This window comes from Dermacentor variabilis, chromosome 11 (genome assembly GCF_050947875.1).
Source record: "Dermacentor variabilis isolate Ectoservices chromosome 11, ASM5094787v1, whole genome shotgun sequence".
NCBI classification, from domain to species: domain Eukaryota; kingdom Metazoa; phylum Arthropoda; class Arachnida; order Ixodida; family Ixodidae; genus Dermacentor; species Dermacentor variabilis.
This window is the reverse complement of record NC_134578.1, coordinates 87,756,206-87,774,821: the sequence shown is the minus strand read 5'-3', so window position 1 is coordinate 87,774,821 and position 18,616 is coordinate 87,756,206. Positions and strand designations below refer to the sequence as shown.

The window sequence follows — 18,616 nt, the reverse complement described above, 5'->3', positions numbered from 1 at the left end:
CAATGTCAACAGGATGACACTAGAGACGGATTGGGGCTAACTTCCAACTAAGGTTCAGTGTAAAAATGTACTGATTTATATAGTTTACCAGAAAAAAAGGACAGCCTTAAAAACTACATAAAAATTGGTGCTTGATGCAACCTAACATAAATAAAAGCACTACAGAAATAAAATACAAATAAAAGGGAGAAAATTATTACAATTGCCAATCGTGCATGCCAGCACCTTTCAAGAAACACTGTTCTTATTCCAATACACAGACTGACAGCTTGCTTATGCAAGCACACTCTTTCAGTTTCATGCCATTAAAAAAATGAGTTTCTTGGAAGGCAGCCGCATGCCCACTTGGTGACTAAACTTTATTTTCCCTGGACTTGTATACTTACTTGTATTTTCTCCTTGCAGTTTTTCATTCTATTTGGTTTCATCACGCATTAGTTTTTATCAGATTTCTTGCTGTACTGCTTTCTGGTAACGTTTATAAATTACTACATTTTCACCAGAAACCATTTAATTAGAGATTAGCCGTATCATGTTCTTACTGCTTCACACCGTGCGCTCTTGCAACTTGGGCCAAATGGAAAAATTTTATAAGGTACACAGAGACATCATAGGGACCATAAAGTGACTTGTGCCGTCTAAAAAAATTAAAATAGCTTCGTTACAAACGGCACAACAGGACACACAGGACGAACAAGAAAACCGAGATGATCTAACAACAGAAAGTTTAATGTCGACGCCGAGTAAATGCTGGTGGACAAGCAATAAACCGAACATACGAAAAAGGAGAAGGAAAAATTAATGTGTGTTTCCTGACAGGAAATGCATCCACCTCTAACGGAGGCCATGCTGACAGGATTCTCCCAGCACTTTTACATCTGCAACTTACATAATTTGTATAGGTAGCCCATCTGCACAGAATGTTATCTTCTTCTACTATGCACTCTCAGTTTCCGAGAGTGCATTGTAGAGGAAGATGCTAGCATTCTTTGCAGATCGGCTGCCTAGAGAAATTATGAAAGCGGTAGATTTTAGAGACAATCTTGTGTCAGCATGAATCTGTGTTACACTTTCAGAGATGTATGCGTTTCCTGTTAGGGTCTGCATGGAGACACGTCAGTTATCTCTTCTCCTTTTTCTGTAACTTCGATAGATTCCTTGTCAACCAGCATTTACCTGGCATGTTGAATAAACTGATTTGTTAGTACGTCTTACTTCGATAAATTAGTTAAATTCAGCATTACTCATGAGCAGCATACTAAGCAAGCTTCCTTAAGGCAAGGATTGTATGTCCAGTGCCAGCACCTAGAAGCAACGCGCAGAAGAGGTCTTCGACCATGTCTAAAAATTCCGTAGCCAGATTCGAACAACAAGGTGCTTTACGAAGCTGAATCATGTCGACTTCATATTCAGGCGCCTGAGGTTTCGTGAGAACTAAAATGACAACATGATGCTTCGCCCGGCAAGGCCATTCTCTAGTGTAGGTGCCAGGACGCATTAGCATTTTTATGCATAGCTCAGCAAACTTCGGCCATGAGGGTTGTGCTGCTCGAGACAGAGGCAAAATATATGCCCGCCCTTGACATTTGAAGATAGAACATGCATATTACGCGCACCGAGAGTGGATTGAAAGAACGGTATATCATCAGAAGAAACAATATTCTACAGTCCCCAGCTATTAAGGACCCACTAGCGAAAATAACTCCAAGTGTAAATAGATGAACCTGTTAAATCGGACGCTGACCTCTGCGCAGCTGCGTTTTTCGACCCTCGTTGGCAGCTACATGGCCGGGCCGGACGGACCATGGGGCGTGATTAGTGGTTGGCGATGGTGGTGCAATAGCTGTGGCCTCGGGAAATTTGGCATACCTTGCTGCAAAATTATCGCATTCCTTACGCAATCGAACTCGTGGGCGGGGCGCATTGCAACAAGCCTCGCACTTTACCATTATGCAAAGCGCCACGCAAGTAATATTGGTTCGTTCAATGCCTCAACACGAAACCCTTCAATCGGAAGTTGCAACCAATGCCCATTCACATTGACATTGCGGGAAACGAAGAAGTTGATGACAGTGCGTACGCAGCTTTCTGCCATTCGCGTAAGCTTACAGTATCACAGGCAAGAAATGGAAGATGTGTGCTCAATTTTCTACCGCTTTGGATTACGCCACATGTTCTCTGCGCAACTGCCTGGTTTTTTTCGAGAGCAATCCTAGCTTACTGTATCAAAATAGAAAAGCTTTTCAATATACCTCTGCATGTTCAATCAAAGGGACGTACCGATTCACCGTTCCGTGCCACCCACGATCAGGATAAGCGTGCAAACACTTTCTGAAGTCATGCTGAAGCTACAGTGGTTAAAGGGTCGTTCTACATGTGTTTCAGCACCTCAATACCTTCCTGCAAGGAAGCATAGCGCCTTGCCTGCAAGGCACCTTCAGGCCTTTTTACATTTCAAGGTTACTGAGCTTTCCTGAAGGCCTCCATGAAAATAAAAGAGACGCTCAGGTGGAGTATATGGCGCCCTCAATCTCCAGGCTAATCGCACCTGTAGCTACAGCACACCAGCACCTGCAGAGCCAATACTTTTACTCTCTATATTTTCTTGAAAGCGCTCATTGTAGAATTGCACTGAGATTCTCCATTACGCGTCCTTTTCTCTGCGCTTCCACACCGAAAAAGACGCATATGAAAGACTAACATGTGGCCATCATAGCCTGAAATTGCACGTTCAGTAAAGGGAACGCGTCAATGCATTTGTGATCCGGCCGTCGTCCGGCGCGGTCACTCTTCGCCGCCAATCAGAAGTCTCTTCATTCGCGAATACCCTTGAACATCGTTGCGTTTGCACGTGTCGGTTACAAGACACCCTTCCGTACGCGGCCTTTAAACACTGACTCTTCAATCGGTATCTGTACAAATTCTTCGTCCCCTTTTTGTAATTAGCTTGGTTTGCTTTTATTACCTTGCTTTCTTGTGCATTCGGAAAGCCGTAAAGAAGCGCGTTTGTATCTTTTGTATCACTTTTTTTTTGCAAAAAGACATAGCTCTGGCTGCAAATACACATAACACATTTGCGTGAAATTCGCAAGCTTATTGTTTGAGCTAATTTCCACCATTCGCTGGCCGCCTTCGTTAATATGTCCAGCATTTGGACTGCCTCACACGCGCTGTAATGAACAGTTTTCGTGTAACGCAGTTTTTGTCAATACGGCACAGTCGGTTTCGAGACGCGCAGCCAGTTTGCATATATATATATATATATATATATATATATATATATATATATATATATATATATCAATGAAAACTTCTGTAGGTCCGGTGAATAGATAGTTGAAGAAACGAAGGTGCACCCTTACCAAACTTTCATGTTCATTGTTTTCACGTTTCGGCCATGGCATGGCCTTCGTCAGAATAAATACAGATACAAGCGCGCAGGCGCTTTTATGGGCATGCGCACGTGGGCGTAATCAGCAGTACATGCACGTCTACACTCGCAAATAAGTAAAGAAAAAAAGAAGGCCGTGCCGCGGCCGCAACGTTAAAAACATTAACGATGCAATTTTCGAAAGTTCGCCCCTTCGTTGCTTCAACTAAATATATATATATATATATATATATATATATATATATATATATATATATATATATATATATATATATATATTGTAGCGAAGGATCGGAACGAAGGATCGGAACGAAGGATCGGAACGAGTGGGCACGGCAGCAGCAGACACGGCGACATGCTGAGCAATCCTTTTTGCTTTGCGCTGCAGGTTTTTCTCGGAGCTCTGCTGGTGCCGCATGATTTTCATCAAATGACACGTGGCGACCATTTTCAAGAATTTCATGCTGTATCAGTGACACTGCTCTACGACGGTGCCATCTCAGGACCGAATCATCCAAGGCTATCAGCGACTATACCTCTGACGACATCGGTGACGTCATGTCACATGGCACTTCCAACGACTATAAGAGTACCGCCGGAGCCGTTCTTCGCCAGTGGGCACGGCAGCAGCAGACACGGCGACATGCTGAGCAATCCTTTTTGCTTTGCGCTGCAGGTTTTTCTCGGAGCTCTGCTGGTGCCGCATGATTTTCATCAAATGACACGTGGCGACCATTTTCAAGAATTTCATGCTGTATCAGTGACACTGCTCTACGACGGTGCCATCTCAGGACCGAATCATCCAAGGCTATCAGCGACTATACCTCTGACGACATCGGTGACGTCATGTCACATGGCACTTCCAACGACTATAAGAGTACCGCCGGAGCCGTTCTTCGCCAGTGGGCACGGCAGCAGCAGACACGGCGACATGCTGAGCAATCCTTTTTGCTTTGCGCTGCAGGTTAGTGATTTTAAATGCGAACATTGTTACCGAAGTGACGACCGTTTTTTAGTGCTGCTGCCCTGCCCACTGGGTGTTCAGAGCTTTTTGTCTTCTGTTTTTTCATTATCGAAAGATCTGTTGTCTTGCGGCGATATTGAATCAAATCCCGGTCCGACAGAAAAAGAGATGCTAGTGGAAATACTATCTGGCCAGACCAAGATGAATTCAACTATGGAATGCCTGCAGGTATCCCAGAATGAGATACAGGACAAACTTTCCTCTTTAACTAAGCGGATTGATGGTATTGAGAGGCAGTTATCCAGCCTGAAGGTCTTAGCCACGAAGGTACAAGATATGGAAGCCGCAATATCAGAACTTCAGGGGCAGCTTACTTCAGTTAGTAACCAGATGGACGACTTGGAAAACAGAGGCAGAAGAAATAACCTGATCATTTATGGTATAGAGGAAGATAGCATGGAGTCTGGTCAGGAACTGGAAATGAAATTAACCCATGATGTTTTTCAGAAAAAAATTGGTTTAACGGTGAGTGGCGTCGAACGATGCCATAGACTGGGGAAAAAGCAAGCAGGCCGAGTGCGACCAGTTATTCTGAAACTTCTCGACTTTCGTGAAAAAATGTCAATATTACGATCATGCCATAAGCTTAAAGGCTCAGGTATATCGATAGCCGAGGACTATTCAAAGCGAGTTCGGGAGACACGTAAACAACTGTGGAAAAGTTGCGAGAAAGAGAAAGCAGACGGAGCCAAGGTAAAACTAATTTTCGACAAACTAAGCATTGATAACGTCTTATTTGGTTGGGACGAATCAAAGGGTTCTCGCTACAGGCTTAAAAAGAATTCGAACTGACTTTTGACTAAGACATCTCGAACCCTGAAAGTATTAAATGTCAATTGTAGGAGTATACTCAACAAGATCACTCAGTTGGAGGCTCTTCTGGTCTTGCACAACCCAGATGTAGTGGTCTTGACTGAGACTTGGCTTAATGACACCATCTTTGACAGTGAGTTCGTTCCCACTGGCTACAGTTCGTATCGAAAAGACCGTGATGGTAGAGGTGGGGGTGTTTGCATACTTTTTAAATCATCCTTGCGAATTTTTTTAATGCCTGGAATACCCAATGTAGAGTGTATTTTTTGTACAGCTTACCATGCAAATGTTAAATATGTTATTGCAGCAATATACCGATCCCCTAATTCTACCACTGCCGTATTTGACGAGCTTAGGGAATTTTTGTATGCGAATGTAAAACCCGGTAATCGTATTATATTAGCAGGAGATTTTAATTTGCCTAATGTCGACTGGCAAACATTCTCACTTAAAAAGCATGACCCTCTAGGGGAAGCTATGCTGGACATTGCTTTTTCTTTTGACTTATTGCAAATTGTGGAACAAAACACACGAATTCAAGGCAGTTCTCAGTCAATGCTTGACCTTTTTTTTGTCAGCGGATCCATTAGTGCCAAAACGAATTGTGAGATAGTACCTGGCATATCGGATCACGAGGCTGTACTACTCATCGTTAAAGACACCGTGTTAGATAAAAAATCTGAATGTTCATCTTACCGAAATTTCTCTCGAGCCGATGATGTATCAATTATCGATGTACTTTCGCTAAATTTTGACGACTTTTCAAGTAGTATGGAAGACGTAGTGTCGTTGTGGTGCAGGTTTAAAAAAATAGTTAAAGAGTGCATTGATCGCTTTGTGCCGTTGTCGACTAAAAAGAAAAATCGCAATAATCCCTGGATCTCCCGCGAGACATTGAGGCTCCAAAGGAAACTGAAACGTGTAAAGAAACAATTTAAAATCGAAAACAAGCAGTCTGTAAAACAAAAGATCGACGACATTTCTTCTCAGCTCAAAAGTCAAGTGTACGCCGATAAACAACGCTACTATGGTGAATCGCTACCAAGTTTCATAACCACGGCTCCAGAGAAATTTTGGCGTTCTATTTCTCCGACCTCCCAGGAATGTGATTTATTTCATGTTGATGGTAAGGCAGTTCACGAAAGCAAAGAAATAGCAAATGCGTTTAACAAACACTTTAAGTCCGTCTATACAAATGATAATGATGTAATACCACCTTTCGAAATGTGTGTGCCGCCTATACCCGATGTTCAAATAAGCGAACCAGGTATACTCAACATGCTTTTACAATTGAACACTAAAAAATCTTCTGGCCCGGACAACATTCCAAACACATTTTTAAAACGGTATGCAGAATGGACATCAAAGTACTTGCACATTCTGTTCACAAGGTCATTGTGCGAGGGACAAGTACCGAGTGACTGGAGGACAGCCAGAGTGAAGCCAATACATAAAACAGGAAAAAAGCACTGCATTCAAAACTACCGTCCAATTTCTTTAACATCTACAGTATGTAAACTTTTGGAACACATAATCCATAATCATATCTCAGAATTCTTGGAAAACAATAATGTACTAACAAAGCATCAACACGGATTCAGAAAAGGCTACTCTACAATTACTCAACTAGTTTTAACAGTGCACGACTTTGCGAAAGCAATTAACAATGGGAAACAAATAGATGCTATTTTCATGGACTTTTCGAAGGCTTTCGACAGGGTCTCTCACAAAAAACTACTTTACAAATTGAGCAAGATACTGAAAAACTCCAGACTAATTAATTGGCTTACAGCATACCTTGATAGCAGAGAACAATTTGTTGTTTTTAATAATCATGCTTCTGAACGACTTCCGGTAGGCTCTGGTGTTCCGCAGGGCTCGGTCCTTGGACCTCTCTTGTTCCTTTTGTTCATTAATGATATGCTGCATGGTATTCCTGTTATGGCTAAGCTTTATGCAGATGACTGTGTATTGTACTCGGAGATAGACAATGTTACTGACCAGGAGTTGCTGAATGATGCTTTTCGACAAATTGTCGACTGGTGCGCTGCCTGGCAAATGTCAATTAATTTCGAGAAAACAGTTTTTATGTCCATCTCACATAAGAAACATAAACTAACGTTTCCATATGGTATTACTAACATAAATATTTCCGAAGTAACACATTATAAGTATCTAGGACTCTGGATCACAAATGACCTCACTTGGGCTAAGCACCTTGAATATGTAGTATCTAATGCTAACCGCAAGCTTTATTTTTTAAGAAGGGCTTTGAAACTTTCTACTCCCACTGTACGCCTACTCGCATATAAAGCTGTAGTTTTACCGATGCTAGACTATGCATGTGTAATTTGGGACCCTTTTACTAAAACTGGCACTAACAAGATAGAAATGGTGCAAAGAAAAGCAGCTCGTTTCATTTATAACAACTTCGGACGCACTTCAGTGACATACCTCTTAACAAAAGCAAACCTGCCACCATTAATGCAAAGAAATCGTGTATCACGACTAAAATTTCTTTTTCAACTTATTAACGGTCATTATAAGACAGATCTCACGGGAATAATTACTTTTTCATCTGGTTATGCTACTAGACAGCGACATAGCCGAACAATAACCCCATTTAGTACACGTAATAATTGTTTTAAGTATTCCTTCTTTCCTCGAACAATCGTTGAATGGAATCATCTAACCAATGACCAAGTTTTAAAATCATCCCTTTCGGCGTTTGTTTCAAGTATTGAGTAACAATTTGTTTTCTTGCTGTGCCACTGCTATGTTTAAGCTCCGTTAACCTGACTTGTATTGTTTTCGTTGCCTATACTATAGTATTCTTACATATGTATTGTTTCCCACCCTGCTAAAATCCCCAATGGGGATTGCAGTATTGATAAATAAATAAATAAAATAAATATACTGGGTTGCCTTCAAGTGGGCCGTCTTCAGCGATTTTGCTCGTGAATGCCGCTCGCGCTCGGAGTCTGTGCTTAGCCTAGGCCTTCGCTGCTGCGCTGATCCTAGTGCGATCAAAAAAACAGCTTAACATTTGTTTGAAGGGCAGCAAGCTCGAACCTCTCACCATGGAATTTCTATCCCATAGCCTGCCATCTACAACACCTCAGGGCGCATCCCTTCAAAAACTTCTTCCTGCACCAACCGCGTGTCCTGGTGTAGCTCGTCAATACGACCCTGCCATCTTCACTGGCGTGGCTGACACCGATGTGGAGGAGTGGCTAAAGATATAGGAGAGGGTCAGCGCGACTAACAAGTGGGACCAACGAGCTAAACTGAACAATGTTCTGTTCTACCTCGCTGATCCTAAGCTGCGTACCAAACAGCGTTTGCAGGGGCGCTCTCAGTCACCGGGTGAATCATTCACCAGTTACATTGAGGACACACGCGACCTATGAAAGAAAGCGAACTCATTAATGGTAAAGTCTGAGTGGATCAGTCGTGAACGGAAAGGTATTGAGGACGACGCCTTCAAAATGTTGCTCACCAAGGATTCTCACTCGATGGCCGAAATCATCACATTGTGTCAAAGCCATGAAGAGTTGTGGTGGCAAGGGTCATTAACCCGTCGCTCTTCATTGCGCAACGAACCCCTCACTGGGTTGGCTAAAGTTTCGGACCCGTATGCGTTGCTCGAAGTAATGGAGGCGTTCGTCCGTAAGCAGGTTGCCCGCCAACTATCGTTGCTAATATTTGCGCAGACACAACATATGCACGAGTCTTCCTCGCATTTTGTGCCTCCGCTCGACCACGTCATTGAGCAGGAGGTCAACGTGGCTTTGCCTGAGCTCCGCCAAAATGTTCCTTCGGCTGCACCTCTCAGCTCTGCAAACGTCGTAACCCGGCGTCCACAGATGGTGAGACTGCTCCACTAAGCCACGCCGATGTCGTAGCCTGGCCCCCGCCACTTGCGCAATGTGTACCTCTCAGCTACGCCGACGTCGTGTCTAGACCCCGGTCGCAGTCCGCTGCGCAACAATTCTACCAACCGCCCCTAAAACCCGTCCTGTGCCATGAATGGGAGATGCCACAGCGAACAGGTGGCGCACTTCGGACAATCGACCCGTCTGCTTTGCGTGCGGATTCACCAGGCACGTGGCATGTTTTTGGAATGGCGTGCAGCCATATAGCGACGCATCATACCCGACAAGCCGTCCTGTCGCTTCTCCCCGCCCATATGATGACCCGCATTGTGACTCGTGACCGGCAGTGCGTCCGAGGCCTGTCACTCGCCGTTCGCCTTCTCCACGTCGTCGCTCACTGTCGCGGATGCGGCTTTGTTCCTTCGCTCACGAGAAGGAAAACTAGTAGACGCAATCCATGAGGCAGGGGCTGGGGCGCTGTCAAAATCTGACAGCCCTCAACGAAGCCCATCGAACGAAACCGTCCACAAACAAAAGATGTTTGTGAACGGTGTTCACGCATCTGCGCTTGCGGTCACCAGAGCCAAAATTTGTGCAAAGCCTTCTAGGGCACTTACCATAATAAGTAATCCAGATGTATGGCTGGAGCGACTGCTGTACAATTTGTGGAAAAATTGTGTAGTTCCTGTAAAACAAATATGTGATGCATGTCAGCATGGATTTTTAATAAATAACAAAAATAAAAATAAAACACGAAATAAATGTGTTTCTTTGAACGCGAGAGTCAATCCTCGGTTAATGGCTGCGTTTATTATGCTGTGTGCTGATTTGAGGATGAGGCTGGTTAGATTTTTTCAATCTTGGCTGCGCTTGTGTCGCCAAGAGAGGTTATCCTTGAAAAAAGGTGAAACCAGTCTCCGGTTCTTTCATATTAGAACAGAATATTCCACGCAGCACTCCTGGAAGCACCCTCAACTCTGAGTCTGCGACAAATTGGAAATCCAACACTACTAACTGCATTACGAGTAGGACGTTTCTGCGCATCGGTACAGAGGTACTTTGTTTACCCTGCTAAGCTTTCCGAGCATGCAAAATTGTTTGTGCTAATATTTGATTTTTTTTCCAAAGGCCTTAGATCAACTTTTCAAAGACCCTTCGTTTCAGCAGTGGATGCACGACGTTGATAACGTTTTATGCTATTGCATATACCTCCATGAGCGTCACCATATTTTGTAGACACAAAATTAAATAGTATGCGTTTTAATATGTAACTTCATCCATTCCGTGAAAAAGGATTTTAATTTTACACAGTATGCTTTCACCGAAAATTTGCTGTTTGTTAGGGCTTCAAAGGCGCAATCTTGTTTAGAAAATGCACTTTTAAATCAATGAGATTTTCTATAAAAGTTACTGCTGTATTGCCAAGACAAAATAGAAAATAGAGAGGTTTAGATAATAAATACCTTAAACAACGTTCTCTATACCTCACGCTAAAATTTTCATATTACTATGTTGTAGGACATTTATTAGCGCTCAAAAAAGTCTGCATAATTCAGATTCCTAATATCTTCATTTATTCTGTAAGGTATTGGCTCTAAATATCCGAGTATTGGAGATATACGTACCTGTGGAACCACAATCTCCCATGCCAACTCTGACAGAGAAAGAGAAACTTAGATTATATATATAGCAGTTTGTCGAGTTTTTATTTGCTCAAATTGCCTCAAGCAGCGCTAATTCACCTTGCATATATTTATTTATTTATTTTTGCAGTTTTACGTACCGCAGCATTCCCTTTTCAGTATGATTGAAGGACTAAAGTTTTCGCATAAGAAATGCGGATTTAGTAGCAAGGTCTAGCGCTGTACTTGCACTCTCATTGGGCGACGATAGTTGGGGATTAAGCTACAAGATTATTTCCTCCGCTATCGAGGAATCTCTAATGCAGTCCAAACGAATGCTGTCTTCATTCTTTATCTTGTATCATTCGCTGTACTTGTGAGAACGTTTGAGAGGAAGGGAAAATGGCTTTTCACTTATAGATTATTGATTCTTCCTACCAATATTTTCATATAATAGTAGTTTCATTTCACAACAATATATATATATATATATATATATATATATATATATATATATATATATGTATAGCTGGGCTGTACTGTAATTTATGGCTGGCACTTGAAATAGCCCACCTATTTTGTCACGAATTACCCATACTAGATATGAGCAAGAAGTCTGATAGGCAATACCGACAACGTCTCCTTTGAGCTTGTTAAAGCAACGCACAGGCGCGATAAATCGGCACAGCTCGGCCCGCAAGGCAACCCCATGTGGGTAGGAAGAAAAACAATTTGGCAGGCAGAAAACGTCTATGCGTGCGTGAAAATGAAATTGGCGTTCGCTTCCGCCTGCAAAGGAAAATGAAAAATCCGAGGCCACCTAAGCAGTCCTTATCAAATCAAATCAAATGAAATCAAAATCTTTATTCAGCATTCTTCAGCGTATAACAAAAACAATGCTGGGACAAGAGCAAAAAAGTTGCTACAAGCAGCTTGAGGAGGCCCTTGCCCCTGCTTGAGTGGCTGCGCGAAGGTTTTACACTAATTCTAAATACATACTATTTACATATATGTGTTGTGAAAGCGAAAGCGTTATAGTTGAATTGAATGTCGCTGAGCGATGCTTCGAATTTTAATCTCCGCGCGAGCAAGTGAGCGCAGTGAAACGCTCCGACAACGCCTCCTAGATAGAATAGAGATGGTGAACTTCGATCCGTGACGTCATTCCGCCTTGCCCAACTGCCATAGAATTGAATGGGCACACTCATGACTAAGATGCGGTTATTGTTACGTCAATGCATTCATCATGCCCTGTTTGTGAATGGAAATTTCTGTTAAAGTAGCATGGTGTCACAAACCAGATTGCAGAGGTCTACTGTATAGGACGCGATGGTTTAGTCCGGTCTGTAAGGCACTCAGCTTCTCAGCGTTTAGCAATAGGTTCGTAATGCACTACCGCGAAAGTTTTACAGCTAAGCTGTTAGCATCTATTTGGTTTGCATTTTTCCTGTCCGCGTCGGTCAGAAAATATGTGGGCCAATCCCGGTGGCTGTGTAGGTCCGGGAGCAGCGGCTCGTACCTCCGTACTGTAGAGCCTTCGAGCACCAGCAAAGGGAGGCGAAACGTTCAGACAATATTTTGAATGACGTATCCCACATACAAAAGTGAATGCGTATCAATAAAGAACAAGCACAAAACGATCGTCCGAAACCCATACATGACGATAAGGCGCTTCTGATACCAATGCAAATAGTTTAGCGCTCCTACTATGAGTTTTCCTGTAGATATTAGTGTTGGGCAAGCTGGAGCGCCGATAGCAGCTTTCGACCTAGGGAGGGACGTCCCTAGTCTTTTGTGTATAAAAGAACAAGCCTAGCAAGCAATTTCAACGTTGTTGGAGCGTCGTCAAAATTACTGTTACCCTCATTGCTACCAATTATTCAAATTAGCATTACTCGAAAGCAATCAATAATTGCGTACCCCCCAGAACAGTTGTAGATGTAGTAGTGAGCAACTTTGCTGGATATCCATTTTGGCATTCTAGCACCGAGTTACAGGTTCTAAATATTCTTCGACTGGGTGACTCATGGATCCACGTAAAACGCGTGTTGCCAGTGGTTTCTCACGCAAGAATGGTAGCACGGCGCTCCAATGTGCATGTGGTTCCATAGATCCATCTTCTCGCCACATGCATCTGGTCTGCATCTTAACGGAAATGACTCCACTAGCTTGTAAGTACTCAAGCGCATCGAATTGGAACATGTCTTATTCTTATTATTCTTATTCTTATTATTCTTATTCTTATTGTTCTTCTTATAATCTCATTTTTCTTATATGATGGTGGTACGTATGGTTCCACTGCAACGACTACAACAGGAGTGAGCTCAAGTATTCTCGTAGAGCCAGGGAGAGAAGACACATTCACGAAAAAGTTACCTTCTCTCGTTACACGAAATGGTTGTACTGTATCTCTTACCATGGTATTAATCTCGCTGGCCACCGTGCTTGTATTCACTTAACAGAACGATGGTTCCGGGTCAATTATCTTGAACATCACTGGTGTTCCCGCTTGGCGTGATTTATTGTACATCGCCGTAGCGTAGGATCTGTCTTCCGCTTCTGTGTCAGCGGTTTCAACTATTGTAGCATCGCTGTACAGCTAATGATCGTCACTACGTGCCCTTTTGGGAGACTTCATCTCGAGGTCAGCATCCCTTGTCGCACTTGGGTTGAAGTGGACACTGCTGGCCGGTTGCACAGCGGGCGCTTGTTGGTCTATAGTAGCATTCATCTCTCCTCTTGCATGAGGCAAGCGCTGGGAGGAACGCGGTGCCTTCTTTCCCAACTCCTGCGGTTGCCGTGGGAGCCGCTGGTACGCCTTGGAGGCCAAATAATCCTTCCGCCTGGTGAGGCAGGAAGCCGTCGACCAAATTTTGGCAACTGGGTGCTGAGGTCTAGCGGGGAAACTCACACGTTAAGACAAAAACGGGGTCCTTAAACTGCTCCTGTCCGATGTAATTAATACTTTAAGCCACATATTGCATTTTACGACTTGTAGCCCGTGAGCTTGCAAGACGTATCCGCTTGAAATGAACTTCCACAGTAACATCACCAACGAGATATTATTTCTCGAAGTGTGGAACGAAATAAGTGAAGGTCCCCGTTTTGTGCGCGAATGCATAAAACAGCCTTTTCTTAAAAAAGTAAACGGAAGAACAGCGCATTCTTAGGGCAATTTTGACGGCGCATTTCTCCAAACTGGCGTGATGATGGAAATTAATTCCAAGAGTATATGCCTTGGAAACTCACCGGCAACACTTCGTAAATTGCAATATGTGCCCTAAAGTGGTGAATCCGAAGTATAATGAGTGGATCTTGGTTAATTAGCTGGACATGTGCTTCAATTTTTCGTGCATGTCCACTTCTCTGAGTAATCCAACTCAAGGACTAAAATTATGTTATATGCGACAGGCTATTTTTAAAAGTTTCATAAAACGTAAAATTGATCACGCTGTACGACTGGGTCTGGCCGCCTTGAAGCGCCGAAACTGGTGACAGCCGAGTCTGAGGTAGCTTCTTTCGGTGCCACGTCTTCAGTCATAATCCGGGCTGAACGTGATGTTCGGATAGGCAGTTGCAATGTCAAGAGTGAAACAAAAGGATCCACCAAACGCAAAGACATGTTTAGGCGCTGGCGTAGTTTACCGCAGTGATTAAAGGATACGGAAGCCACGCTGTCAACGGCCTAACTGAGCGAGCTCAAACACCCCGAGCAAAGTTATATTAAAGTCTTTAGCTGGCGTCCGTATTTGTCTGAATAGGTATTTTCGGTGTAGCACTTAGTGCTTGTGGACACAGGGGGTGGTAACAAAGATTTTCGTGTCCCGCAGTCATGTTTCAGCGCCAGTTTCGCGTGCTGAGTTTGCGCTCTGAAAGACAATGCTGGACAAACCACCACAATTCCAGGAAACAGCTTGCTCGGAGAGGCTTCTAAGAATATCGATTCTCGAGCAGGCGCACAGGAGTCTCGGCGTCAATGTACAAGCTGGGCGAATACATGTGACACCTTCTGGTGGCAGTTTTCTATCTTATTGTAATATTCTAGAAGGTGCACCAAGGCTAAATCCAGATTATCAGCTCCGACCACCCGACTCCTGATCAGAACACAGAGAGGGGCGCCAAGCATCAGAAAAATCTAGGTTTTCTCACGTAGGACCCCAATTAGTCTAATGGTTGAACTGGCGAAGGGCAGCTCTTGCTCTGTTCACGGCGACGGTAATTTTTGTCCAGGTACTCTACCAGCCCCGCGATGTTTCACAGTTAATGCAGCCTTTGACGGTGGTGCGACCGGAAGTTCCCTCATGTTTCGTGTCCTCTGCGATCGCTGATGGGTATGACTGCAGGCTTTTCGGGTAGGGTAGGCACCAGATATGTCCTACATTTATACTGTGCTGCATGCCTTTTTTCATTGGAATGCGTCTCTAAAACAAATAAAACAGACAACCCAAATTAGCCTGAAGCCGTTAGGATACGTAACACACAGGCCATTTATTACTGACAAAAAGTTTGGCACAGTCAACCATAGTGCAACTTACGCTTACGTACTGCGAAGCATTTATGAATGCTTATAAGATTAGTGTAACTGCTGTGCAGCAAACGGTTTGCCAGATATTACATTCTATAGGGATGATATTTAACATATGCAAGAAAACGTTTCCGAATCCAACATATACCGTTGAAAAAAAAAAAACACTAGAACCCAATGACCCGTACCCACGTCGCCCTCGTACGTGCGCCTTGTGCACATGCGCAGTGCACCCACGCTATTGCTCATACTTAGTGGCCCCAGTGCCGTAGTCTTCCCTGTAGTGCACACAATTCTCATTTCACGATAACCGGGATCAGCCAACGAAAGCAGCGCAATACACCGCCCATCCGGATAGAAGTGGCTGCACTCTGAGAGAAATGTTCTGCCTTAGATAATGCTGGGATTTGCAAATGCCGTACACAACAACTTGTCTCAACACGCTTCCTCATTAAATGATGCTGCAACTAAATGAGATTAGCAAACCATTTCATATACAGCGCGTATTACGCAGAAATGCACACAATGTGCTCACTCTAGTGCGAACGAAGAAGATAGCAAACCTCACGTTACCACGCTAGTTTTGTTTACTGTACCTTTGTGAATTCCGTCAGTTCTGTTGTCTCGTCGAACACTATTTGTCGAAGACAACCTCTTTCATAATTGCCACGAAATGGTGATTTCATACACTTCACCTCATTTGTACCCCACATCGCCGCAGATGCCCCTACTAAGTAGAGGGTGCGTCGCGCACAGATTAGCTGCAACATATAAAGGTTACATGTCACGAAGGATGTATAACTAGTAATAAAGTAACAACAAATTTCCCAAACTAACTATTAATGCGTTTGTAATTAAATACCTTGGATGATTCCATGATTACTAATTACAGCTTGTAATACTTTTTTGGACAGCTTTACTTACGACGCTGTACGAACCACCTAGCTATTGTCCTTGTGGCTGCTGTGTTTCAACTAGCAAAACTCTTCGTCATCTATCGATTCAGTCATGAAGAGTATCGGTGCATTTTCACGTCGAGACGACACCATTGAAATACTAAAAATCAGGGGCCAAATACGCAAAACTTTTCTTTCGTAAGTGCTTTTTTATTGGTTGACAGCCTTCTCTAATAGTGCGTCATAAATCAATGTTTGCTGCAATAAATGCTTTGAGCTTAAAAGCGTTTTGTGAATACGGGGGCAGATATAGACGTAAAGCAACATACTAATTGTTAAAAAAAACTTGTAGACGAGCTAGTTGTTTATCATTTCCTGGTAACTAGTTTCATAGCGCAAGAGAACACGCTAACATACATGTGCAGAAACATAACACAAGAAGTGCCCCCCCCCCCCGAATAAGAATACAGCCCATCCCCCCTTTTCGTACGAGCCTTTAGATTTTCGGGTACGCTGACATTGTCAGTACCTTTCAGTCATTGGCACCAAGATCAATAGAAGCGTCCATTTTGTTTGCGTGCTTGACAACAAAGGCTCTCTTAAATCTTAACTTGCAGATTTATTTGCCCCGGCTGCTATAGGCGACCTGGTTCTTCCTTATAGTGCTTTGCTTAAGTCATGGTTGCTTGGTTATCGAGAAATGACATAGAGTAAGCACTGTCAGACTCTGCACTTACAAACTTCAGGGATAACAAACATCTTATGTATGCCTGACGCATATACCTTTTCAAAAGAAATGAATAATGGAATTGTCGCTCACGAGCCAGCATGTTAGCATACCTAAGCTAAATTTCTATCAGCATAGGTTTGGAACGGTTCTTTCTCCAATCGGCTCAAGCTGCGGTGATCAAGAGAAAAAAGCTTATTTCCTTCGCTTCTGTAGATTTTCCGCTATAATAAGCAACAAGAAGAGTAGAAACTCGGCTACGGAACGTTGGTATAAATTTGTTCGTGCCTGTGATTATATTTTGGAGTCTCTATTCTTGGTTTCCACGAGAGAATGTGCTCGGCAATATTTGATGTTCATAGTGAATCCCAAGGATTACGCTGCTAAATTCAGCACTGTCGTTTATTTTATTTTAGCCTTCCTTCTGACCACTCATCAGAATAAAGACAGCCCATGCTTTCTCTACATTGTGCATCGCGTCGCTTTCCCTCTAGTGTCGACCTGGAATAGAACAGGCTCACGCTACCTATGGAACGGTAAGCCTTCTGCAGGGCAGGCATAACTCGTTGAAGCCTATATTGAGCGTCTTACACGGATATGAGGTCGACGTTGTGACATTTTATTGCTGCGAACTGAAGCAAGCTTGAAGGTCCACCACATCACGTTCCAACAGGGACGTCTCAGTCACAAGTGGAAGTCACAAGTGGAATTTGTGACCTTTTGGCAAACTAGACCCAAACTCTTACGATAGACTTAAACATAATTCTGTTCATTTCTAAGCAAGCCTTTTTCAGCCTACTATCCTGGGGATTGGCCTGGGTCGGTCAGCGGTCTGTTTGTCGGTTGGTAGGTTGCTGACAGGTCTGACGCCGAGCACATTGAGCGTCAATAAAAAAAGCTCGTGCGACGCCTCAATTTTAAACTCAATCCACCAGCGCCGCAATGAAATACTCTAATATTTACGCCCCAAACGAACGTATATTTCTCAGGGGCCAACACCACATAGCTGTTTGCGATCATGGCCAATTGTGCAGTAATGCCTTAGCATTGTAAAGATACTTCACGCCCTTTCGGGGGCAGACTGCTTATTCTTAACCAGGCCGCGGCGAGCCATTAGCACCATGTCTTCGGAACTGAGAAAAAAACTGACTGTTCCGATACCGACGATTTCAATAGCAGGTAATTGCGCTACCCATTGAACCAGCTGCCACTAGATTTAATACTTGAGAACACAGGTGTACCAGGGCTTCACAACGGTCTGGAACATGAAGGACATGGCTAGAGCTAACCGTAGAATTCATACCTACCGCTTGCTATTTTAGGTGTATCATTATTCATAAGAAAGTATTTCGCACGCACGCCTTAATATGACTTGGGCCACTGCTTTCCGCAGTTTAATATCGATTAATGGAGGAGCCAATCTTCACGGCCGACTGCTTGCCACAGTGCTAAGGATCGACAACTGCCATTGTTCGCACTGGTAGATCACCGTGGCACTAAGGATTTTATCTTAGATGTTTTTTCAACACAAGGAAGGGCACGGTCAAACTAGTGCAGGAAAGAAAAACTTGGAAACATTATATACTAGTGCTTTAACATTCCAATAACTGGTGCGTAGAACTGCTGACATGATGCTCGTAGTTCGCTCTGAGACGGCGCAAATTACCCTTGGATTATCCTGAAAACCAGGATTTGTGGTTGTACTGCAGCTCAATGAACGCCTCTCACCAAGGAAACGACCAG

General features: G+C 43.5%; 1 protein-coding gene across 1 annotated transcript in view; it reads right to left on the bottom strand.

Moving 5' to 3' along the window:
* LOC142563370 (uncharacterized) overlaps positions 1-18,616 on the bottom strand; it is a 54,007-nt gene that overhangs the window by 13,697 nt on the left and 21,694 nt on the right. Inside the window, exons 5-7 of the mRNA XM_075673930.1 lie at positions 15,847-16,011; positions 10,729-10,757; positions 9,721-9,788 (exon numbers count right to left, since the gene is read on the bottom strand). Of these exons, the coding sequence (XP_075530045.1) occupies positions 9,721-9,788; positions 10,729-10,757; positions 15,847-16,011 (262 nt within the window). The remainder of the gene's footprint in view (positions 1-9,720; positions 9,789-10,728; positions 10,758-15,846; positions 16,012-18,616) is intronic.